Source organism: Mustelus asterias, chromosome 18, assembly GCF_964213995.1.
Source record: "Mustelus asterias chromosome 18, sMusAst1.hap1.1, whole genome shotgun sequence".
Classification (NCBI taxonomy): domain Eukaryota; kingdom Metazoa; phylum Chordata; class Chondrichthyes; order Carcharhiniformes; family Triakidae; genus Mustelus; species Mustelus asterias.
In genome coordinates, this window is record NC_135818.1 from 19,850,821 (window position 1) to 19,878,216 (window position 27,396).

At 47.6% G+C, this 27,396-nt stretch overlaps 1 protein-coding gene across 1 annotated transcript in view; it reads left to right on the plus strand.

Annotated features, from left to right (window-relative positions):
* LOC144506983 (mitogen-activated protein kinase-binding protein 1-like) overlaps positions 1–27,396 on the plus strand; it is a 287,588-nt gene that overhangs the window by 158,131 nt on the left and 102,061 nt on the right. The window contains exons 8-15 of the mRNA XM_078233486.1: positions 309–469; positions 4,308–4,497; positions 7,957–8,103; positions 10,695–10,879; positions 12,765–12,856; positions 16,333–16,458; positions 17,498–17,568; positions 23,003–23,124. Of these exons, the coding sequence (XP_078089612.1) occupies positions 309–469; positions 4,308–4,497; positions 7,957–8,103; positions 10,695–10,879; positions 12,765–12,856; positions 16,333–16,458; positions 17,498–17,568; positions 23,003–23,124 (1,094 nt within the window). The remainder of the gene's footprint in view (positions 1–308; positions 470–4,307; positions 4,498–7,956; positions 8,104–10,694; positions 10,880–12,764; positions 12,857–16,332; positions 16,459–17,497; positions 17,569–23,002; positions 23,125–27,396) is intronic.

The following is a 27,396-nucleotide window of genomic DNA, read 5'->3' on the forward strand; positions in this document are numbered from 1 at the left end:
GTTGTTTGTGTGTGGGGGGGTGTTGTGTGTGTGGTGTGTGTTAGTGTGTTGTTTGTGAGTTAGTGTGTGTGAGTGTTTGTGTGTGTATGTGTGTGTGAGGGTGAGGGTGTGTGCACGGACACGCTATGTTGCTGCCTGGACCAGATATCTTTGGCAGTAACAAATGATTCTTTTTAATACAACAGCATTTTGTTTGAATTTTATTTGTAGGAAAAGTCCACAGCTATAAGGGTCTTTTTATTAGTTTTAAAGAGAAACTGTACTGAACGTGATCTGTTTCTAATGTTATGCGTTTCCCCTCCTGACAGACTACAATGGCCAACTGCCTGTCACTCAATGAGGATTTCATCTTCTGCGGTTGTGCCGACGGGACAGTGCGGCTTTTCAACCCTGCGAACCTCCATTTCATTGCAACAATGCCCAAACCTCACAACCTGGGCATGGACATCGCAGCTGCCACAGAGCCAAGGTGAGACCCAGGCTGACTTTGGGCTGTGTGGAGGTGTAGAGAAATTCGCCCGCTGCAGGAATATTCTGGAAAGATCTTCTGTCTACAGTGACCACAGAGATCTGAGTTGAGAAATGGTTCGCAGAGTGTGACGTCCGCTGGATGTGGGTGACTGTGAATGGGGTTTATCTCGGCCACCTCGGCTGACGATCAGGAGGGGGGGGGGGGGGGGGGGGTCACACCCCAGCAGGAGCGACACCAGCAGCCTTCTAATCATACCCCGTCACAGGGCAGAGGGACGGACACTGAGATCCAGCTGGATGGAAGTGAGACCCCCCTCGCCACCGACAAAGAGTCCACACACACAGGATCAGCCCTCTGGACAGGTGTGAGCCCCACTGCCTCCGAAACATCAGCCTCTCTCACTGCTGACATCTGCAGCCTCCCAAGACATCTTTCCCACAGGAGCAGGTGGAGATGGTTTGCCAGTGGCCGACCAGACTCCTGTCACTGGAGGGTCACTATCACAATTGTTGTTTGTGGGAGTTTGCTGTACACATATTGCTGGGCACATTTCCTACCTGACAATAGTGGCTACACTTCATAAAGCACTTTGGATGTCAAAGGCACTAGAGAAAGTTCCCCACACTCCCTCAAGCGGAGGCTAGAGTGGTGCTGAGTGTGCCAGTGCTAACCACTGTGCCACACTCAAGGGCAGCACGGTGGCACAGTGATTAACACTGCTGTCTCACAGCTCTAGGGACCTGGGTTCAATTCCGGCCTCGGGTCACTGTTTGTGTGGGATTTGCACATTCTCCCCGTGTCTGCGTGGGTTTCCTCCGGGTGCTCCGGTTTCCTCCCACACTCCAAAGATGTGCAGGTTAGGTTGACTGGCCATTCTAAATTACCCCTTAGTGTCAGGAGGATTGAGAGGGTAAATATGGGGATAGTGCTTGGGTGGGATTGTGGTCGGGGCAGGCTCGATGGGCCAAATGGCCTCCTTCTGCACTGTAGGGATTCGATGATTCATTGTAGAGCAGGGTGGTTGTCCGAGGGAATGCGGTCTTCTGCCTCTCCAGAAGCTATGTTAATGAACCTGGGAGTGGAACAATACATGCACAGATCGAGCCATGAATCCTTTGCTTGTTCCCGGGTGGCTGCTGTCAGGCTGCGATGTGAAAATGGGCTTGATGGCACTTGGCTGCGTTTAGCGCTCCATGCAAAAATGTTACCGATGTGTGAGAGGCTTGCCCTTCAGCGCAAACCATCCAACACTTATACAGTTAGTGCCATTAAATGCCGAATGACTCTTATTAAAAGGAGCAATGCAGATTTATTTTGCCGCCAATTTTCTTTTTGTCTCATCTAGTATTCTTCAGTAGAGTTAATGGGATCCAACTGTCTTCACTCCCTCACCTGAGGGCCCATTCTTTGGGCCTGCGCTGCTTGAACCTCTGCACCACTGAGGATTTTCCTCGTGTCTTGTCTGGCCCTGCTCATAAATTCATAAAGTTCATAAGATATAGGAGCAGAATTAGGCCATTCAGCCCATCGAGTCTGCTCCGCCATTCAATCATGGCTGATATGCTCCCTATTTTCCTGCCAGTCCCCCATAATCTTTCAACCCATTACCAATAAAAAAATCTGTCTAACTCCTCCTTAAATTTACTCACTGTCCCAGCATCCACTGCACTTTGGGACAGCGAATTCCACAGATTCACAGCCCTTTGGGGGAAGTAGTTTCTCCTCAACTCTGTTTTAAATTTGCTACCTCTTATCCTAAGACTATGACCTCTCGTCCTAGAGAATGCCCCACCAGCGGAAGCATCCGCTCCACGTCTACTTTATCCATACCTTTTATCATCTTACATCCCACAATTTGATCTCCCCTCATTCTTCTAAATTCCAGAGAATATCGGCCCTAAGCTGTTCAATCTCTCTTCATACGACTAACCCCTCATCTCTGGAATGTAGACTGATTGGCAGGGATTGATTGTTATAATTGGTCAGTAACTCCTCCCTCGCTCTGTTCTGCCATTACTGAGATGGTGGGAGACATTATGATGGACCTTTTCCTACTTTCCTAAGTTCTTCGAACTAGGGACTAGAAAAGTGCATGTTGAATCATAGAATCCCTACAGTGCAGAAGGAGGCCATTCGGCCCATCGAGCCTGCTCTGACAACAATCCACCCAGGCCCTATCCCCGTAACCCCACGTATTTACCCTGCTAATCCCCCGCACACTAAGGGGCAATTTAGCATGGCTAATCCACCTAACCCGCACATCTTTGACTGAAGCGAGGTTCATTCCTGAGCCAGATCATGCGTCTTCTGTTTGTAGAAAATATTTATACTTTATTTGTGAACATTGCTGGCAAGGCCAACATTTTTCACCTCTCCCCAGTTGCCTATGAGAAAGTGGTGGTGAGCTGCCTTCTTGAACTGCTGCAGTCCAGGTGGAGAAGGCCAGTTTACTGGCTGCATCCTTCCCTGGGCTGGTTATCCCAGATTTGGGAATAGGGGCAGCACGGCTCCCTGCCCACCAGGTACCTGCCCACTAGGAGGCAGCAGAGCTACCAGCCCACAAGGTGCCTGCCCACTAGGAGGCAGCAGGGCTCCCTGCCAACCAGGTACCTGCCCACTAGGAGGCAGTAGGGCTACCTGCCCACCAGGTACCTGCCCACTAGGAGGCAGCAGGGTTACCTGTCCACCAGGCACCTGCCCACTAGGAGGCAGCAGGGCTCCCTGCCCACCAGGTACCTGCCCACTAGGAGGCAGTAGGGCTACCTGCCCACCAGGTACCTGCCCACTAGGAGGCAGCAGGGCTCCCTGCCCACCAGGTACCTGCCCACTAGGAGGCAGCAGGGCTCCCTGCCCACTAGGTACCTGCCCACTAGGAGGCAGCAGGGCTCCCTGCCCACCAGCAGTGGCGGTTAACCTGATTTGAAAGCCTATTGTCAGAAGCCAATTGGAATTTTCCATTGGGCCTGCCCCTCACCCCACTTCACCCCGTAAATCACTGGGGACCCGGCTGGTCACCAGGCAACAGCCTCACGATGAGAGTCTGGAGGATCTCTTCACCAGGTAAGCTTTGAGACACTTTCCCCCTCCCCCTTACCTGTAGCTAAGGTCACAGGCCACCACCGTGTGGAGGTGCTTCCCCTCCAGACCAGGGGACTTGTTGCTGAATCACTCCTTTTATTTAACATTTTATTTACTTATTTATCTCTATCTTGAAATGGCCGCCTTCTCGCTTATCTGAAATAGCTGGCTGAAGGGCCTCCCTTTGGCCCTCCAGTTCTGCGAGTCCGCCCCCTGACCTCTAATTGGCCAATTGGGGGGGGGAAATCATTTCCAGGTGACTGCCTTTCACACAGTGCAAAGTTCTGACCCCTGTTGTAACCTGATGTTGGGATCTCGAAACCCACAGGAGACGCTAACTATAGGCCCTGCCACCCTACTTCCCCCAGTAGCTGGCCCTGGTTGAAATCAGTTAACACAGGCTGGGGGTTTGGCCTGGGCATTTCCCCGTCTGTACAACTCTGTAAATCAAGGTGAACACATTGCTAAGCGGAGCCCACACACGCTGCAGTCAGACGGATCTTTCAACCGTGTGACCAAAACCCAATGGTTCCTGCCGAGCCAAATGGTAGTTCTGATGGAGGCAATGGTGGAACTAGAGGTTTGACTTTCAATCATTGGAATTCTGTCTTGTTGAAGCAAAAGCTCAAATTAAGCAAGCATAAAGGAGGGTACGTGCAAAGCGAGAGGTTGCAGTTCACTTAGCAACACTACTCTGTCCTGTGTCATTGCCCTTTTACAATGATGGTTTACTAACATCGTTTTATTCCTTCTCCAGCCACCTATTCTCAAACAGAACAGATGCCAAGTACCCAGACACCATTGCACTGACCTACGACCCCACGAACCGCTGGCTGTCATGCGTGTACAATGACCACAGTCTGTACGTGTGGGATGTGAGGGACTTTAAGAAGGTCGGGAAAGTGTACTCTGCTCTCTACCATGCATCTTGCGTTTGGAGTGTCGAGGTAAGGCCATGGAAAGACATTTGGAAAAGAAATTAAACAAGACAGCTTCCTCCTTACAGCATATTGGAGGCTGCTTTGCATCCAAGGGTTCCTCACACACATTCCCTAAGTCTCAGTTTCTACATTACAACAGTGTCTACGCTTCAACTGTTCTTTGTTGACTGTTGCTTTGGGACATCCTGGATAGGGTGTGATATAAATGCTAGTCTTCCTTCCCTTCCTCTCAAACGAATCCTCTTTCATTTCCTCCCTCCCTTCTCCCTTCATCTCCTCCTCTCCTCTCTTATTCCCTTCCTTTCTTTCCTCCCCCCAACCCCAACCCGTCCAATATTTTCTGACAGAAGAACATTATCCGGCCCACTCACCTCAAGTAGTCTGCCATCTGGAAAGCTCTGATCAGTGTCACTATACAATATGAAGTCCGGCTGATGGCGCAAAATGGGCAATATTGATAATAGCTGCACGATGGCACAGTGGTTAGCACTGCTGCCTCACAGCTCCAGGGGCCTGAGTTCAATTCCGGCCTTGGCTGACTGTGCGGAACCTGCGCGTTCTCCCCGTGTCTGCGTGGGTTTCCTCCGGGTGCTCGGTTTCCTCTCACAGTCCAAAGATGTGCTGGTTAGGTCGATCAGCCATGTTAAATTGCCCCTTAGTGTCCCAAGCTGTGTAGGTTAGGGGGATTGGCCATGGTAAATGTGTGGGTTTACAGGGACAGGATGGGGGAGAGGACCTGGGTAAAATACTCTGTCAGAGAGTCAGTGTAGACGTGTTGGACCGAATGGCCTCCTTCTGCACTGTGGGGATTCGATGATTCTATGTCATGCCTGAATTTTCCTTTCTATTGAAGTAATTGGGAGAGATGTACAACGAGAGGCTGATCCAATATTGCCTGATTTAAGCCGTTGCTCAGAGTTAATTCTGCCTGCAAACTTTGTCAGGAGCTACAAGCACAGTCTGTGTCTTGATGGACACTGGCCTGGATTCTCCCAAAAAAATTCTAAGTGTCGAATTTGCGTGAAAACTGGAGTAAATCGTGCTGTTTTTTTCAGTGGGAGTTTAAAATGAATCTCCCACACTCTGCACTGCAGATTGCACTGGCGTGAATCACTCGAAAAATCAGTGGGTGGGGCCTATTCTCACTGGAGAGGCCTCAGCAATGCGCTGAGCGGGGCCACCGCGCATGCGGTGATCGGTCAGCGCCGAGATCGGTGTATGGGCAGTGGCCCCGCACTGCCGGCCTCCTGATTGCTGGCCAGCCCCCTGACCCCCGTATCGCTGCCTCTCTGAGCCCCTCAGGGCCCAATCGCTGGACCCCCAAGCATGCCCAGGCCCAGCCTCGACCCCCCCCCCCCCGCGCAGCCCTGATCTCCCGCCTCCCAGTCCGATTCCCCCTCTCCAGCAGTCCTGAACCCTTCATCCACCCTGCATACCGACGCCCCCCCCCACCCCCAACCCACAACCCCCCCCCGCCGATGTCTGTCCCTGATTGCTGGCCTCCCTCCCTCTGCTCGATACCAAAGTGCAGAGTGGCAGCAGAACCCCCCCATCCCCACCAATCGCCCCCTATAAGGCCCTGCCTCCATCAGGCCCTGCCTCTATTAGACCCCACCCCTTGTCACTGCCCAATGTTCGATGGGCCGTGCCAAGGTGCCCCCGGACATTGGCACTTTGCCCCTTGGGCAGTGCCAGCGGGCCTAGGCTGGCACTGCCAGGGTGCCAATGCCCAGGGGGCACACCCTTGCCGTCTGACCCTCTGGGGGGTGCCGATTGCACCCCCTTCACTCCAGTGGGGTCGGGCCGCTTGCTTCCTGAAAGTGGGGAGCTATTGTATTCCCCGCTGGAGTGAACCACTCTGGCGGGCAAGGGCAGAGATGCTAGCGGGCCCGGAGATTTCAGTCCCGGGCCTACTAATCACATTTAAAATATACGGAGAAGCTCGTTTTAATAATTTATGTGCCTCCCTGCCAATTTCCGGCTTAGAGTTGATGCCACTGGGAATCCGGTGCTGGGAGACACTATCGGAGCAGAATGCCCAGCACGGATCCTACAGATCAGGCGCTGCTGGATTCTCCCGGCCCACTGCGCTAAATGGTCAGCACAGCGGGTTGGGAGAATTGCCCCCACTCTGCCTGGATCAGAGAGAGCCTGGATTCACAAAGCGAGCCAGTAATTTCAGCAATGCCGATAAACAGAATCAAAGCATTTCCCTATAACAGAAAAACTAACAAAGGGAGATATCAGAACCGCAATCCTTTCCAGCAACTCCAACTTGATGCAATGTATAACATAGAACATAGAACAGTACAGCACAGAACAGGCCCTTCGGCCCACGATGTTGTGCCGAGCTTTATCTGAAACCAAGATCAAGCTATCCCACTCCCTATCATCCTGGTGTGCTCCATGTGCCTATCCAATAACCGCTTAAATGTTCCTAAAGTGTCTGACTCCACTATCACTGCAGGCAGTCCATTCCACACCCCAACCACTCTCTGCGTAAAGAACCTACCTCTGATATCCTTCCTATATCTCCCACCACGAACCCTATAGTTATGCCCCCTTGTAATAGCTCCATCCACCCGAGGAAATAGTCTTTGAACGTTCACTCTATCTATCCCCTGCATCATTTTATAAACCTCTATTAAGTCTCCCCTCAGCCTCCTCCGCTCCAGAGAGAACAGCCCTAGCTCCCTCAACCTTTCCTCATAAGACCTACCCTCCAAACCAGGCAGCATCCTGGTAAATCTCCTCTGCACTCTTTCCAGCGCTTCCACATCCTTCTTATAGTGAGGTGACCAGAACTGCACACAATATTCCAAATGTGGTCTCACCAAGGTCCTGTACAGTTGCAGCATAACCCCACGGCTCTTAAACTCCAACCCCCTGTTAATAAAAGCTAACACACTATAGGCCTTCTTCACAGCTCTATCCACTTGAGTGGCAACCTTTAGAGATCTGTGGATATGAACCCCAAGATCTCTCTGTTCCTCCACAGTCTTCAGAACCCTACCTTTGACCCTGTAATCCACATTTAAATTAGTCCTACCAAAATGAATCACCTCACATTTATCTGCTGCGTAGATTACACTTCCTCATTATAGTATGAAATCATGCTTCCTCAGAAGCTGCGATAAGTCTTCCTCAGTAGAAAAACAGGCCCAGAAACATTGGGAATTGGAAGTCCATTCAGGAGTCACGGATGAAAAGGATTAGGCCATTAACAGTCTATCAGTAGGCCTTGTTACAGTGTTAATGTAAGCCAACTTGTGACACTGATAAATAAACTTTAAACTCACATCACCTAGGCTGTGTAACTAGCAGTTCAGAGGTTACATAAATTTTAGCCCCTGGTTAAGTCCCAGGCCTCTTTGAGTATGGATTTGGCCTTTCTGTTTTCAAATATCATGCTCAGACTCCTAATTGCTGCTGAACATTCAGAGTGTGTATCATTGTGTTTAACAGGTGTACCCGGAAGTAGAGGATAGTAATCGGGCATGTCTGCCTCCAGGCTCCTTCATTACCTGCTCATCGGACAACACCCTCCGACTCTGGAACACCGAGGGCTCCAGCACCCACGGGACCTCACTGCATCGGAACATGATCAGCAACGTAAGTGCCCCTGCAATCCCAGACAATTGCACAGACTCGAGTCACTGAGACCAGGACTCTCATGGTCATTACTCTAGTGCTGGCCCATAAATTGATTGAATTACATCCTGCAGCTTGGCATGCTGGCATTTGAACTCTTGAGGAGACAATGGAGTAGTGTTATTGCCACTGGACTGGTATTCCAGAGATCCAGGGTAAATCTGTGGCGACACGGGTTCGAATCCCACCAGTTTGTCATAAAAACCCATCAGCTTCACTAATGTCCTTCAGGGAAGGAAATCTGCTGTCCTCACCCGGTCTGGCCTACATGTGACTCCAGAGCCACAGCAATTGCTTAAAATGCAATCTGAAATGTCGCAGCAAGCCACTCTATTCAAGGGCAGTTAGGGATGGGCAATAAATGCTGGCCTTGCCAACAACACCCACATCCCATGAAAAACAAAGACTCTGATGTCTTCACCCAGTGCCTCAGCCATTCGGCAACTTTGCCTGTGGGCTGTATCTATCTATTGTAAGCTGCAGTCAAATGGGCTGGGATTTGGTGATGACTTTAAAAGTTCCTCAAGACTTTCACTTTGCTCCTTCCCCTGGCAACGCTGCCCTTACTTCCTCTATATTATCTCCTGACCTCCTCTGGGGCGTCTACAACAAGGGGGTATGGCCTTAGAGCTAAGTGGTTCAGCGGGATGTGAGGAATCACAAAATGTAACGGGAATCTGGAACTCCGTCCCCCACCAAGCTGCTGCAACTTGGACGTCATTTGAAAACCGCTGGATATTTGTTCGGGAAGATCTTAAGGGATTGTGCAAACAGGGCAGGCCGATGGAGCTAAGAGGCAGAGCAGCTATGATCTAATAAATGGTGGAACAGGTTTGTGGGTCCTACTGACTTTATTCCTCCCAAGTGCCCCATTGTTAAATGTCCGGCTCCCATCCAAATTGTGGCCACGCTGCTGTGTACTCATCGTGTAACCTGGTCAATGATTCTAGCCCTGAGTGAGGCCCGCTTGTTCACTCAGATAGACGTAAATGATCCCACGGTGTTATTTTGAGGGGACGATGTGAAGGCCTCCTCCAGCGTTTTGTACTTATCCATCAACCAACATCAAGACAATGGATTACCCGACCATTACCATGTGGGTTTGTGGGATCTTGCTGTGTCATATAGAATCCTAAGTGCAGAAGGAGGCCATTCAGCCCATCGAGTCTGCACCAACCACAATCCCACCCAGGCCTTATCCCCATAACCCCATGCAATTGACCTAGCTAATCTCCCTGACACTAAGGGGCAATTTAGCACGGCCAGGAGGAAACCGGAGTACCCGGAGGAAACCCACACAGATACGGGGAGAATGTGCAGACTCCACACAGACAGTGACCTAAGCCAGGAATCGAACTTGGGTCCCTGGCGCTGTGAGGCAGCAGTGCTAACCACTGTGCCACCCCCACATGTCCTACATTACAACAGTGACTACATTTCCAAAGTACTTGGTTGGCTCCAAAACACTTTGGATGTGCTGAGATCATATACACGCAGATTCCCACTCTTGCATCTTTCATATTCCCATTGGAGGACACAGGTACATGTACTGACATGCCCACACTTGTATCTGTACAGGTTTGAACGCACCTGTACATGCACAAACACGGACACACACAGGTGAGAGCTGAAAATGGCTGGACTTGCAGATAGTGAGGAACATTGCCAGAGGCTACAGAAGGATATAGATAGGCTGGAAATTTGGGCAAAGAAATGGCAGATGGAGTTCAATCCAGATTAATGCAAAGTGATGCATTTTGGTAAAACTAACATCGGGGGGAGCTATACGATAAATGGCAGAACCATAAAGGGTGTAGATATGCAGAGGGACCTGGGTGTGCAAGTCCACAGATCCTTGAAGGCGACGTCACAGGTGGAGAAGGTAGTGAATAAGGCATATGGCATACTTGCCTTTATAGGACGGGGCATAGAGTATAAAAGTTGGGGTCTGATGTTGCAGATGTATAGAACGTTGGTTCGGCCGCATTTGGAATACTGCGCCCAGTTCTGGTCGCCACACTACCAGAAGGACGTGGAGGCTTTAGAGAGAGTGCAGAGGAGGTTTACCAGGATGTTGCCTGGTATGGAAGGGCTTAGTTATGAGGAGAGATTGGGTAAACTGGGGTTGTTCTCACTGGAAAGACGGAGGATGAGGGGTGACCTAATAGAGGTGTATAAAATTATGAAAGGCATAGATAGGGTGAACGGTGGGAAGCTTTTTCCCAGGTCGGTGGTGACGTTCACGAGGGGTCATAGGTTCAAGGTGAGGGGGGGGGAGGTTTAAAACAGATATCAGAAGGACGTATTTTACACAGAGGGTGGTGGGGGCCTGGAATGCGCTGCCGGGCAAGGTGGTGGAGGCGGACACACTGGGAACGTTTAAGACTTATTTAGATAGCCACATGAACGGAGTGGGAATGGAGGGATACAAAAGAATGGTCTAGTTTGGACCAGGGAGCGGCGCGGGCTTGGAGGGCCGAAGGGCCTGTTCCTGTGCTGTATTGTTCTTTGTTCTTTGAAATTGTTTTGAATTTCTCCTTGTCAAAATCCAGGACTTGCTGAAGATTCTCTACATGGACTCCAACACGTCGACCTTGCTGGATGTGGAAAACACCACAGCGGGCGGCTCTGACAAACCCGATTCCCAAACTGCTGAGGTGAAGACTGGAATCAGAACGTTGTGTGTGAGCCCTGATGGACAGCACATGGCATCTGGTGACCGGGCTGGAACTCTGAGGTACATCACCTCCAGGAAGAATTCTCCCACTCAGCTAAATTGGCCGGGTACTGAGAAAGTCCAGCACTGGGGGCAGTGAGATACTCCAAGACTATTTTCTAAATGGGGAGAGAATTCAGAAACACAAAGGGATTTGGGAGCCCTGGTTCAGGATTCTCTTTAGGTTAACTTGCAAGTTGAATTGGTAATTAGGAAGACAAATGCAAATATTAGCATTCATTTCAAGAGGACTAGAATACAAGAGGAGGGTTGTACTGCTGAGGCTTTATAAAGCTCTGGTCAGACCACATTTGGAATATTGTGAGCAATTATGTGCCCTGTATCTAAGGAAGGTTGTGCTGGCCTTGCAGAGGGTCCAGAGGTGGTTCCCGGGAATGAAAAGCTTGAGGTATGAGGAGCGTTTGAGGACTCTGGGTCTGTACTCGATGGAGTTTAGAAGGATGAGGGGGGAATCTCATTGAAGCTTACAGAATACTGAAAGGCCTGGGTAGAGTGGACGTGGGAAAGATGTTTCCATTAGTCGGAGAGGCTAGGATCCGAGGGCACAGCCTCAGAGTAAAGGGACAACCCTTTAGAACTGAGGTGACGAGGAATTTCTTCAGCCACAGGGCGGTGAATCTATGGAATTCTCTGCCCCAGAAGGCTGTGGAGGACAGATCATTGAGTGTCTTTAAGACAGAGATAGATAGGTTCTTGATTGGTAAAGGGATCAAATGTTACGGGGAAAAGGTGGGAGAATGGGTTTGAGAAACATATCAGTCAGCATCGAATGGCGGAGCAGACTTGATGGGCCGAATGGCCTAATTCTGCTCCTATATCTTAAGATCATAAGCCTGGTACTCTATGGCCAGGGCTCCCCAAACTGTGGGTTGTGCCCCCCCCACAGATTTTGGAGTCGTGTTTTCTGAGGCAGCAATGGCCACCATGGAGCTCAGACTGAGTGTTGACACTTTCTGCACTGTAATCGCTTGAGTCATTTTTGTGCAACAGATGTAAGTGATCTGAATGAAGTGACTTTGAATTAACAGCAGATGTACATATTATCTGTCAAGTTTTATTAAGAGACACTTAGCTGACTGACCAAGGTCTATAGCGCAAGACATCTTCAAGCTTCTGAAGAGGAGATGAGCAGTGATTGGCCGATAGCAAGCTTGTATTTCAAAACAAGAGAATTTTAAGAGAGGGGTTTTATAATTTGCAGATCCTGGGAATTAATGAGATAAAAAGATAGGAACAGTGATTAACACTGCTGCCTCACAGCGCCAGTGACCCGGGTTTGATTCCAGCCTCGGGACACTGTCTGTGTGGAGTTTGCACTTTCTCTCCCCGTGGGTTTCCTCCGGATGCTCCGGTTTCCTCCCACAGTCCAAAAATGTGCAGGTTTGGTGAATTGGCCATGCTAAATTGCCCCTTAGTGTCCAAAGATTGGTAGGCTTAGGGAGATTTGTGGACTGTGGGAGGAAAGCGGAGCACCCGGAGGAAACCCACGCAGACACGGGGAGAACAGATAGTGTCTGTTCTCTAAAACCCGGTCAAAAGAATGGTTTGTAAAGGTGACCTTACACAAGGAGAAGGAAGGTGGTGGAGAGGTTTAGAGAAGGAATTCCAGACAGCGAGGCCTCAGTGTGAGGGTACGACAGTCAGCGTACATAGGGGTGGGTCAGAACTGGAGTGTCACGGGCACGGTGGGATTTAAAGACAAAGGCTCAATCTGAAATCTATTGCCCTGAGGATTCCGGGTGAGGTAATCAGCGAAGACAAGGGTAAGGGGTGACTCTCACAACTAGCTTGGTTGTCTGCAGTCAATTTATCCGTCCATCCTACACTAAGTACATGTTACAGCCCAGACTGGACTGACGTAGCTATGTTGCATTGTATCTCTCAGGGTCCATGATCTCCAGCTACTGAGAGAGCTCCTTCAAGTGGAGGCCCATGACTCTGAGATCCTGTGTCTCGAATACTCCAAACCAGAAACTGGTAAGGATATATTTAAAACCGTTTGCATTCTATAGCAGGGTCATCCAATAGAAATCATTGGGGAGCCACAGGTATCGCTACGGCAACATTGTTTTAATTACATACACTCATTTTAGTGTATGGTCCTCTGCTCTTTGTGATTTTTATTAATGACTTAGAGGAGGGGGCTGAAGGGTGGATCAGTAAATTTGCTGATGACACCAAGATTGGTGGAGTAGTGGATGAGGTGGAGGGCTGTTGTAGGCTGCAAAGAGACATAGATAGGATGCAAAGCTGGGCTGAAAAATGGCAAATGGAGTTTAACCCTGATAAATGTGAGGTGATTCATTTTGGTAGGACAAATTTAAATGTGGATTACAGGGTCAAAGGTAGGGTTCTGAAGACTGTGGAGGAACAGAGAGATCTTGGGGTCCATATCCACAGATCTCTAAAGGTTGCCACTCAAGTGGATAGAGCTGTGAAGAAGGCCTATAGTGTGTTAGCTTTTATTAACAGGGGGTTGGAGTTTAAGAGCCGTGGGGTTATGCTGCAACTGTACAGGACCTTGGTGAGACCACATTTGGAATATTGTGTGCAGTTCTGGTCACCTCACTATAAGAAGGATGTGGAAGCGCTGGAAAGAGTGCAGAGGAGATTTACCAGGATGCTGCCTGGTTTGGAGGGTAGGTCATATGAGGAAAGGTTGAGGGAGCTAGGGCTGTTCTCTCTGGAGCGGAGGAGGCTGAGGGGAGACTTAATAGAGGTGTATAAAATGATGAAGGGGATAGATAGAGTGAACGTTCAAAGACTATTTCCTCGGGTGGATGGAGCTATTACAAGGGGGCATAACTATAGGGTTTGTGGTGGGAGATACAGGACGGATATCAGAGGTAGGTTCTTTACGCAGAGAGTGGTTGGGGTGTGGAATGGACTGCCTGCAGTGATAGTGGAGTCAGACACTTTAGAAACATTTAAGCGGTTATTGGATAGGCACATGGAGCACACCAGGATGATAGGGAGTGGGATAGCTTGATCTTGGTTTCAGATAAAGCTCGGCACAACATCGTGGGCCGAAGGGCCTGTTCTGTGCTGTCCTGTTCTATGTTCTATGTTCTATAGTAGAAAATATTGTTTGTCCCCTTTTAAAAAGGGAGGCGATGGCCTAGTGGTGTTATCGCTAAACTATTAATTCAGAAACCCCTCAATGATTTCTATTGGATGATCCTGTGAATGCTTTACTCCCTTGGTTACTGGGTGGCAGTAGATATCTGTTAAGTAAATATGCACGAGAGATACTTTTACCTGTATTATGTGAATGAATGAGAGACATTTTCACCTCTTCTCGCTCCGCTTTTCATCTTACCATTCTATCAACTCACGCATGAAGAGGTTAAGGTTCACCTGTGTACACTGCGCAAAGATGAGGCCTGAGATTACATATCCAATGAGGGTGGCTGTTACTCATTTTCTTATTCACCAATCAGACATACAATTAGCCACATCTGGATTCCCAATTGGCCAAACATGGCGACTGGCTAATGTATTGGGCTGCAGGCCTCGATATGACGACCGGTGTCTGAGTTACCTCAGTGTACCTAGTGATTGAACTTTGTAGCAGAGTTAGATCCTAGGTTCAATCTTCAGGTAGCTCTTAGTTAATTGACATCAGCCAGAGTGGAAATAGATGCCCCGTATTTAGCCTCGTGATGCCTGGGCCCAGAGGAGTTGCAATCAGCCAAGGCTTCCCACTCCTGATTATTTCCCAGTGCGATCTGTGTGAGTATGGACATAAATTAACAATTGGAAGTACATTTACATCACTCCTTTCGCATCCTTGAGACAGCCCATGGATTTCTTACAGTGAGCAGTGGGATAAGTGACAATGGAAAGATGGTGGACTGGTGTGATAGAGAGTCCAATTCTGATGGTGAGGCCAAGGCATTTCGTTGGTGCAGGGTCTAAGGAACTTTCTTCTGCTTTTGGCTCTGCCACAGGCTTGTAGCTGGAAGGTTTGATGCTGTCGCTGAGCCGAATATGGGAAGAGTCCCACTCTCTACTCTCTCCTACGCCCGACACCAACATTAAAGGCAACCCAAAAACTGTTCCGAATTTTAAGAAAAAGCATGTGGGTAATGGTGCACATGATAACGCACATGCCTCAGTCCAAAGCCGAGATTTCCACATCAGCTCTGCGTTGAAAGAGGAGACTTGCAAAGTCCCCCTTTAAAATCATATTACATATTATAATTAAAAATGGACACTGATTTAAGACACTGATTCAGTCCCAGGAGACACAGATTAAATATGTTGTACTGTACTGTTTAAAGTTTATTTATTAGTGTCACAAGTAGGCTTACATTAACATTGCAATGAAGTTACTGTGAAAATCCCCCAGTTGCCACACTCCGGCGCCTGTTCGGGTACACTGAGGGAGAATTTATCATGGCCAACGCACCTAACCAGCACGTCTTTTGGAGTGTGGGAGAAAACCCACACAGACACGGAGAGAACGCGCAAACTCCACACAGACAGTGGCCCGAGGCAGGAATTGAACCCGGGTCTCTGGCGCTGTAAGGCAGCAGTGCGAATCGCTGTGCCACCGTACTGATCTATGTGCCGCCATTCTGTCCCTTCATTAGGTTGGTTGTCTTGTAATCCATGGAGTTAAAGTCCAACAGATTTATTTGGTAGCACAAGCCACAAGCTTTCAAAGCGCTGCCCCTTCATCAGGTGAGTGGGATTTCAGTTCACAAACAGGGCATATAAAGACACAAACTCAATTTACAAAATAATGGTTGGAATGCGAGTCTTTACAGGTAATCAAGTCTTAAAGGTACAGACAATGTGAATGGAGAGAGGGTTAAGTACAGGTTAAAGAGATGGGTATTGTCTCCAGCCAGGACAGGCAAGTTGTGGGGGTTACAGATAGTGTGACATGAACCCAAGATCCCGGTTGAGGCCGTCCTCATGTGTGCGGAACTTGTTTATCAGTCTCTGCTCACGACTCTGCGTTGTCGTGTGTTGCTCATTCTTATATTCAAATCCCTCCAAGTCGTCACCCCCACAACCCCCCTCCCCCAACCACCCCCCCCCCCCCCAATCCTCATCACCTCCTCTAGCCCCACAGCCTCAGAAACATCCGAGTTCCTCCAATTCTGGTCCCTCCTACATTCCCGATTTTCATCGCATCGCCGTTATTGGCCACGCCTTCTGTAGCCCCTCGAGGGCCTGATCTCTGGAGTTCCCTCCCTGAATTTCTTCTCCTTCAGCCTTCTCTTTTTTAAGATGCTTCTCGAAGCCGACCTTTGTGGTCCAAGTTTTGATCACCTATCTGCATATTCCTATGTTGCTCAGTCTCAGACTTTGCCCAGAAACTCCTACGAGTTTCATTGCATTAAAGGCGCTATCACTTGCACGTTTTTTACTGTTGCCGGGCAGGCTTTGTCACCATATCTGTACCTGACCTTTATTTTAACTCTTTCCTTCCCCTTCGCCAGGCATGAAGTTGTTGGCGTCTGCCAGCCGAGACCGTCTGATCCACGTGTTAGACGCAGAGAACGATTACACTCTGCTCCAAACCCTGGATGAGCATTCCTCCTCTATTACTGCCGTCAAGTTTACAGGTCTGTATGCGTGTGTGTGTGTGTATGCATGTGTACATGTGTGTGTGTTCTTCATGCTTAGTGTTGCCGAGGAACCACCATTTATAGAACAGTGCCCAGCCCTATTAACCAGCCATGCTGCCTTCACATCTTTTACTACAGCGTGGTACCTCGAAACCACATCTTTTCCACTGGCGTTTGCTGTTCGGTTTCAGAGGGAGGGGAGGATGCTGAGAGGAGCTCGGTTGTCTACTTGTGTTGCCAAATATGGGGTGGTATTTAATGGTGGTGACGGGGGTCTAACCCACCACTGGAGAGCCAGCGAGAGCACCGCATTGCAGATGCCTCCTTTTGGGAATGCCCGCTGAATTAAATGCCAATCAGGCACTCCCAATAACACTGGAAAAGCTCTACATCTTCCAGGACAAAGCAGCTGATTGGTACCCCATCCACGCACAGTGGAAGCAGTGTGTAAGATCTGCAAGACGCACTGTAGGAATTCACCAAGGCTCCTTAGGCAGCACCTTCCAAACCTACAACAACTGTCATCTAGAAGGACATGGATAGCAGACACATGGGAACACCACCATCTGGAAGTCCCCCCTCCAAGCCACTCACCATCCTGACTTGGAGATTTATCACCGTCCCTTCGCTATCGCTGGGTCAAAATACTTGAACTCTCTCCCTAACAGCACTGTGGGTGTACCTACATCACATGGAGTGCAGCGGTTCAAGAGGGCAGCACACCACCACCTTCTGAAGGGCAATTAGGGATGGGCAATAAATGCTGGCCTAACCAGTGACGCTCAGATCCCATGAATGAATTAAAAAATACTAATACAACAGCTTCAACTGCTCTGCCCTTCCTCAGTAAACAGGCTGAGGGGCTGATAAGTCACTGCTGAAATGATTCATGACTGTCTGATCAGCATTCCTGCTCCTCTGGGACTGAGGAAGCTGACATTTTTCTGCCTGTTCAGCAAAACTGGGAACATAAATAAGCCCATTGCCAATCCCAAGTTACCATGGCAACTGAGTCACTTTCCTTTCTTCTTCACAGCAAATGACGGGAACGTCAGGATGATCACCTGTGGCGCGGACAAGAGCATTTACTTCCGGACAGCACAGAAGGTAACAGACAGACAGCAGCGCTGTACATACATAGAAATCATAGAGACCCTACAGTGCAGAAACAGGCCATTCGGCCCATCAAGTCTGCACCGACCACAATCCCACCCAGGCCCTACCCCCACAACCGTACACATTTTACCCGCTAATCCACGCATCTCAGGACACTAAGGGGCAATTTTAGCATGGCCAATCAACCTAACCCACACATCTTTGGACTGTGGGAGGAAACCGGAGCACCCGGAGGAAACCCACGCAGACACGAGGAGAATGTGCAAACTCCACACAGACAGTGACCCAAGCCGGGAATCGAACCCAGGTCCCTGGAGTTGTGAAGCAGCAGTGCTAACCACTGTGCTACCGTGCTGCCCTAACAGCCCTATACAGATACATACCTGTGACTGCAATCTAATCGAGGGGTTCAGATGGTTCAGAAATAGAATAATGGATACCGGGATTGAGTTACAGACTGCAATCTAATCGAGGGGTTCAGGTGGTTTATATATAGAATAATGGATACCCGGGATTGAGTTACAGACTGCAATCTAATCGAGGGGTTCAGGTGGTTTATATATAGAATAATGGATACCCGGGAGTGAGTGACAGACTGAAATCTAATCGAGGGGTTCAGATAGTTTATATATAGAATAATGGATACCCGGGAGTGAGTTACAGACTGGAATCGAATCGAGGGGTTCAGATAGTTTATATATAGAATAATGGATACCCGGGAGTGAGTTACAGACTGGAATCGAATCGAGGGGTTCAGATAGTTTATATATAGAATAATGGATACCCGGGAGTGAGTTTCAGACTGGAATCTAATCGAGGGGTTCAGATAGTTTATATATAGAATAATGGATACCCGGGAGTGAGTTACTGACTGGAATCTAATCGAGGGGTTCAGATGGTTTATATATAGAATAATGGATACCTGGGAGTGAGTTACAGACTGGAATCTAATCGAGGGGTTCAGATGGTTTATATATAGAATAATGGATACCCGGGAGTGAGTTACAGACTGGAATCTAATCGAGGGGTTCAGATGGTTTATATATAGAATAATGGATACCTGGGAGTGAGTTTCAGACTGGAATCTAATCGAGGGGTTCGGGTGGTTTATATATAGAATAATGGATGCCTGGGAGTGAGTTACAGACTGGAATCTAATCGAGGGGTTCAGATGGTTTATATATAGAATAATGGATACCCGGGAGTGAGTTACAGACTGGAATCTAATCGAGGGGTTCACATGGTTTATATATAGAATAATGGATGCCTGGGAGTGAGTTACAGAGTGGAATCTAATCGAGGGGTTCAGATGGTTTATATATAGAATAATGGATACCCGGGAGTGAGTTTCAGACTGGAATCTAATCGAGGGGTTCACATGGTTTATATATACAATAATGGATACCCGGGAGTGAGTTACAGACTGGAATCTAGTCGAGGGGTTCAGATGGTTTATATATAGAATAATGGATGCCTGGGAGTGAGTTACAGACTGGAATCTAATCGAGGGGTTCAGATGGTTTATATATAGAATAATGGGTACCCAGGAGTGAGTTATAGACTGGAATCTAATCGAGGCGTGCAGATGGTTAATGGGTAGTATAATCGTTAGGATTAATTTACTTTTTGCAGCAAACGAGGGGGAAGTTTACTTTGCACAAAGCGGAGTTATTTTGCACGTAGGAAGATGGGAAGTGTGAGACAAAGGCATGCTTCAAGTTGAGTGAAAAATTCAACAAAAGTTGTCATCAATATTCATTGAATTGAATATGAATATACGTGAATATGTCTTTGAGAGAAGGGAAATGATTCTGTCTTGGAGGGAAAGGTTGAGCGGTGCATCGTGTGTGAGGAACATTGATTTCATTCATGGTTTGACTGCCGCCAAACTGTTGGGATGAAGGTCTCCTTTGTCGGCTGCAAGCTTTCCTTCCAAAATGACACAGGTCCATTCCCAACCCCGTGTCCAAATGCGCTCAGGTCCACACGTAATTAGATACAAATGGGCTCTACATTGCATCTTGTGACTCTGCACATTGTCATTCAGTTCATTGGCTACAGAATCACTGTCATCACCAGCGAGTAACATAGATCTTCCTCAATGTATGTTCAGAAATTAAACTATCTTCATTTCCCCTCCCCATTTTCTCTCTGCCTGTTGTTGCTATGAGATTTTGTTGTTTAGTTTGTGTGTTCCAATGACTTCTGCAACTGCCAGGAAGGAGTTACTGAGACTGCTGATGCAGGAGTTCAGAACTGACACTCACACAGTTTCAATGGCCCCCCCCCCCCCGCCCCCCCCGGCTATTGTCACTGCTCTTGCAGTGTTTTACATTGCCAGGCATTGCAGACTAAACACGGTGCATCAACACAGAGACAGCACAGTTTTTAGAAACTACGTTGTATATCCACAGCCAAGTGCTTGTTTTAATGAGGCCACTGTAATCAGGGTGCAGCCTCTGTGCCCTGGAATGGCAGAACGCAGCGAGGACCATGGAATTGATCTGACAACCGACATACTTCGCTTTCCTACTGAGAGTAGTATTAAAATGTATAATGGTTCCTATTGATGTGTTAGAGTCCAAATTTCCAACGCCCTGTAACACTCATGTATCCCTCAACATTCCGATACACCCCTCACCCTTAGAAACCCTACAGCACAGAAAGAGGCCATTCGGCCCACCGACCACAATCCCACCCAGGCCCTACCCCCATATCCCTACATATTCACCCACTAATCCCTCTAACCTACGTATCTCAGGACACTAAGGGCAATTTTAGCACGGCCAATCAACCTAACCCACACATCTTTGGACTGTGGGAGGAAACCCACGCAGACACAAGGAGAATGTGCAAACTCCACACAGACAGTGACCCAAACCGGTAATCGAACCCAGGTCCCTGGAGCTGTGAAGCTGCAGGGCTAATCACTGTGCTACCGTGCCGCCCACTATAACACCCCTCACTATAACACTGATATAGCCCACAATCCTCACTGTAACACTGATACACCCCTCCCTGTAACACTGATATACCCCACATACCTCACTGTAACACTGATATACCCCGCACTCGCCACTGTAACACTGATACACCCCTCCCTGTAACACTGATATACCCCACACCCCTCACTGTAACACTGATATACCCCGCACCCCTCACTGTGACACTGATATACCCCGCACCCCTCACTGTGACACTGATATACCCCACACCCCTCCCTGTAACACTGATATTACCCCACACCCCTCACTGTAACACTCTGATATACCCCACACCCCTCACTGTAACACTGATACACCCCACACCCCTCACTGTAACACTGATATACCCCACACCCCTCACTGTAACACTGAGATACCCCACACCCCTCACTGTAACACTCATATACCCCACACCCCTCACTGTAACACTGATATACCCCACACTCCTCACTGCAACACTGATATACCCCACACTCCTCACTGTAACGCTGATATACCCCTCACTGTAACACTGATATACCCCACACCCCTCACTGCAACACTGATATACCCCACACCCCTCACTGTAACACTGATATACCCCACACCCCTCACTGTAACACTGATATACCCCACACTCCTCACTGCAACACTGATATACCCCACACTCCTCACTGTAACGCTGATATACCCCTCACTGTAACACTGATATACCCCACACCCCTCACTGCAACACTGATATACCCCACACCCCTCACTGTAACACTGATATACCCCACACCCCTCACTGTAACACTGATATACCTCACACCCCTCACTGTAACACTGATATACCCCACATCCCTCACTGTAACACTGATATACCCCACACCCCTCATTATAACACTGATATACCCCTCACTGTAACACTGATATACCCACCAAACACATCTTCTCTTCACCCGCTCTCTAACATCCTGCTTTATCACCCCGAACACCTCACCCCCTTCTCACGGCACCTGCCCCTTTACCTCCTTTATCTTCATTATCCAAGGCCCAAACTCTCCTTCCAGGCAAATCAGCAATTTACTGGCACTTGTTAGAATGTAACCGGTGATAACATTGGATCTGTTGTAATGTGACCAATGGTAACAAGCTGTAAGGGTCAGCTGACCCAGTAAACCATGTAACCAACGACAGAATGATGTGATGATCAGCTGACCAGCTGAATTAGTATAAGTATGAATCTGTTGGGAATTGTTAAATTGCTTGGAGTGGCCCAGGGTGCGGCCTCGGGTTTGGAGTAATGAAGTTTCTTTATTAAACCTTTCCTGTGATTTATAAATTAGAGTAGGCTTTGTCATACTCTTATTGTCTACACTGGAAGAGTTCATTCTAGATCAACAGCACTTCTTCCAATTCTGTTCTATTTGCTGTCCGCAATGTGGTCACCTCTCTGCTGGGGGGAACAGAACACAGATTGGGTAATCGCTCAATCCGCAAGCATGCACAGACCTTTGGGTCATTTGCCATTTCAATTCCCATCTTGCTCTTGTGCCCATATTTCTGCCGTTGACCTGCGGCAATGATCCAGTGAAGCCCAACTCAAGCAGGAAGAACAGCCCCTCATCTTCTGATTGGGCGCTTCAAAGCCTTCTGGACTCAACTTTGAGTTCAACGACTTCAGACCATGAACTCTGTCCTCTTTTTTTTTGCCCTCTAAGGGACAGTCTGTATCTTTTGCTGACCCTTTCTCTGCTATTCACACATCCTGCTATTTTGCTTTCAGACAGTGCTGACCTATATTCTGCAATTAACACCTATTCTACATCAAAGCTTTAGACTTTAATACCATCATTACCACTCCCATTGCCTTGTGTTCCTTGACATTGTCGTTTCAACTCTCCTGCTCTCTGACCTATCCCTGACTTTCTATTTTACTCCATCTATCCCACCCTCTCCTTTACAACAACAGAAAACCCATCATGTTTGTATCTCTGCTTCCGAAGAAGAGTCACATTGGACTTGAAACATTAGCTTTGTTTCTCTCGCCACAGATGCTGCTGGACCTGCTGAGTTTTTCTAACTTTTTCTGATTCTATTTCAGATAAATGTATTGCTGTTGGCAGATGATGTAAGCACATTGTAGGGAATATATTTTCAATGCAAATCCTTTATTCTATATTTGTTGCGTTAGGAGCATGTTGCTTCTAGTGTGGTATAGTTTATACATTACGTTACTGTTCCCTTTGAGTTGCTGACATAGTCCTCCAGAGGTTAGGCCAGGGTGTGCCCAGAACTCTGTGCATCCTACGGGATGTGCTGATGTTTCTAGGCATCCCCGGAATTTATTAATATATGATGGGATTCTCCCGGAGGATGTTTATACACCCTCCTACCCTGTCTGGTTCTCTCTGTGAACACTATGTCGCCCTGCAGGATCTGGGTTTTGTTGCTAATTCTTCCACGTTCCATCCCATTAGTCTGCTGAAGGCACTCAGTTCACCCGGACCCACCACGTGGTTCGAAAGACCACTCTGTACGACATGGACGTGGATTCCACACACAAGTATGCTGCCATTGGATGTCAGGACAGAAGCATTCGGTGAGTTGGAGCAGTAGAAGCTGTAGCTGGCCTCATGCACAGGCACGCAACGGGTATGCACTGAAAACCTGTGCAAGTCCCACAACATGGGAGACACAGCAGCATAGTGGTTAGCGCTGCTGCCTCACAGTGCCACTGTAACACTGATATACCCCTCACTGTAACACTGATATACCCCTCACTGTAACACTGATATACCCCACACCCCTCACTGTAACACTGATATACCCCACACCCCTCACTGTAACACTGATATACCCCACACCCCTCACTGTAACACTGATATACCCCACACCCCTCACTGTAACACTGATATACCCCACACCCCTCACTGTAACACTGATATACCCCACACCCCTCACTGTAACACTGATATACCCCACACCCCTCACTGTAACACTCATATACCCCACACCCCTCACTGTAACACTGATATACCCCACACCCCTCACTGTAACACTGATATAGCCCACACCCCTCACTGTAACACTGATATAGCCCACACCCCTCACTGTAACACTGATATACCCCACACCCCTCATTGTAACACTGATATACCCCACACCCCTCACTGTAACACTCATATACCCCACACCCCTCACTGTAACACTGATATACCCCACACCCCTCACTGTAACACTGATATACCCCACACCCCTCACTGTAACACTGATATACCCCACACCCCTCACTATAACACGGATATACCCCACATCCCTCACAGTAACACTGATATACCCCACATCCCTCACAGTAACACTGATATACCCCACACCCCTCACTGTAACACTGATACAAACACCCCTCACTGTAACACTGATATACCCCACACCCCTCACTGTAACACTGATACAAACACCCCTCACTGTAACACTGATATACCCCACACCCCTCACTGTAACACTGATATACCCCACACCCCTCACTGTAACACTGATATACCCCACACCCCTCACTGTAACACTGATATACCCCTCACTGTAACACTGATATACCCCACACCCCTCACTGTAACACGGATATACCCCACACCCCTCACTGTAACACTCTGATATACCCCACACCCCTCACTGTAACACTGATATACCCCACACCCCTCACTGTAACACAGATATACCCCACACCCCTCACTGTAACACTGATATAGCCCACACCCCTCACTGTAACACTGATATACCCCACACCCCTCACTGTAACACTGATATACCCCACACCCCTCACTGTAACACTGATATACCCCACACCCCTCACTGTAACACTGATATTACCCCACACCCCTCACTGTAACACTCTGATATACCCCACACCCCTCACTGTAACACTGAGATACCCCACACCCCTCACTGTAACACTGATATACCCCACACCCCTCACTGTAACACTGAGATACCCCACACCCCTCACTGTAACACTGAGATACCCCACACCCCTCACTGTAACACTCATATACCCCACACCCCTCACTGTAACACTGAGATACCCCACACCCCTCACTGTAACACTGATATACCCCACACTCCTCACTGCAACACTGATATACCCCACACTCCTCACTGTAACGCTGATATACCCCTCACTGTAACACTGATATACCCCACACCCCTCACTGCAACACTGATATACCCCACACCCCTCACTGTAACACTGATATACCTCACACCCCTCACTGTTACACTGATATACCTCACACCCCTCACTGTTACACTGATATACCTCACACCCCTCACTGTAACACTGATACACCCCACACCCCTCACTGTAACACTGATATAGCCCACACCCCTCACTGTAACACTGATACACCCCACACCCCTCACTGTAACACTGATACACCCCACACCCCTCACTGTAACACTGATATACCCCACACCCCTCATTGTAACACGGATATACCCCACACCCCTCACTGTAACACTGATATACCCCACACCCCTCACTGTAACACTGATATACCCCACACCCCTCACTGTAACACGGATATATCCCACACCCCTCACTGTAACACTGATATACCCCACACCCCTCATTGTAACACGGATATACCCCACACCCCTCACTGTAACACTGATATACCCCACACCCCTCACTGTAACACGGATATACCCCACACCCCTCACTGTAACACTGATATACCCCACACCTCTCACTGTAACACGGATATACCCCACATATAACACCTTGATCAACTCCATTACAACTACTTGTCTTTCTTTAGCACCTTTAAAATAATATAGAGTTCCATTTCAGATCCTTGGAGCATTATTAAGCAAAATTAAACACCGATCCATATGAAGTGATTGGGCCAAAATGCCTGCATGCTACAATGTATTAATGTACTATTCTACACAAAATGTTATATCCCATCCCCCTCACTGTAATAATGTTACATACCATTCCCCTCACTGTAATAATGCTACATACTATTCCCCTCACTGTAATAATGTTACATACCATTCCCCTCACTGTAATAATGTTACATACTATTCCCCTCACTGTAATAATGTTACATACCATTCCCCTCACTGTAATAATGTTACATACCATTCCCCTCACTGTAATAATGTTACATACCATTCCCCTCACTGTAATAATGTTACATACCATTCCCCTCACTGTAATAATGCTACATACCATTCCCCTCACTGTAATAATGTTACATACCATTCCCCTCACTGTAATAATGTTACATACCATTCCCCTCACTGTAATAATGCTACATACCATTCCCCTCACTGTAATAATGTTACATACCATTCCCCTCACTGTAATAATGTTACATACCATTCCCCTCACTGTAATAATGTTACATACCATTCCCCTCACTGTAATAATTTTACATACCATTCCCCTCACTGTAATAATGCTACATACCATTCCCCTCACTGTAATAATGTTACATACCATTCCCCTCACTGTAATAATGTTACATACCATTCCCCTCACTGTAATAATGTTACATACCATTCCCCTCACTGTAATAATGTTACATACCATTCCCCTCACTGTACTAATGTTACATACCATTCCCCTCACTGTTATAATGTTACATACCATTTCCCTCACTGTTATAATGTTACATACCATTTCCCTCACTGTTATAATGTTACATACCATTCCCCTCACTGTAATAATGTTACATACCATTTCCCTCACTGTAATAATGTTACATACCATTTCCCTCACTGTAATAATGTTACATACCATTCCCCTCACTGTAATAATGTTACATACCATTCCCCTCACTGTAATAATGTTACATACCATTCCCCTCACTGTTATAATGTTACATACCATTCCCCTCACTGTAATAATGTTACATACCATTCCCCTCACTGTTATAATGTTACATACCATTCCCCTCACTGTTATAATGTTACATACCATTCCCCTCACTGTTATAATGTTACATACCATTCCCCTCACTGTAATAATGTTACATACCATTCCCCTCACTGTACTAATGTTACATACCATTCCCCTCACTGTAATAATGTTACATACCATTCCCCTCACTGTAATAATGTTACATACCATTCCCCTCACTGTAATAATGTTACATACCATTCCCCTCACTGTTATAATGTTACATACCATTCCCCTCACTGTTATAATGTTACATACCATTCCCCTCACTGTAATAATGTTACATACCATTCCCCTCACTGTAATAATGTTACATACCATTCCCCTCACTGTAATAATGTTACATACCATTCCCCTCACTGTTATAATGTTACATACCATTTCCCTCACTGTAATAATGTTACATACCATTCCCCTCACTGTAATAATGTTACATACCATTCCCCTCACTGTAATAATGTTACATACCATTCCCCTCACTGTAATAATGCTACATACCATTCCCCTCACTGTAATAATGTTACATACCATTCCCCTCACTGTAATAATGTTACATACCATTCCCCTCACTGTAATAATGTTACATACCATTCCCCTCACTGTAATAATGTTACATACCATTCCCCTCACTGTAATAATGTTACATACCATTCCCCTCACTGTTATAATGTTACATACCATTTCCCTCACTGTAATAATGTTACATAGCATTCCCCTCACTGTAATAATGCTATACCCCACACTACGCATTGTAATAATATTATATCCCATTCCCTTCACTGTAATAATGTTATATTCCATTCCCCTCACTGTAATAATGTGTTATCCCATTCCCCTCACTCTAATAATGTTATAATCATTCCCCTCACTGTAATAATATTATATTCCATTCCCCTCACTGTAATAATA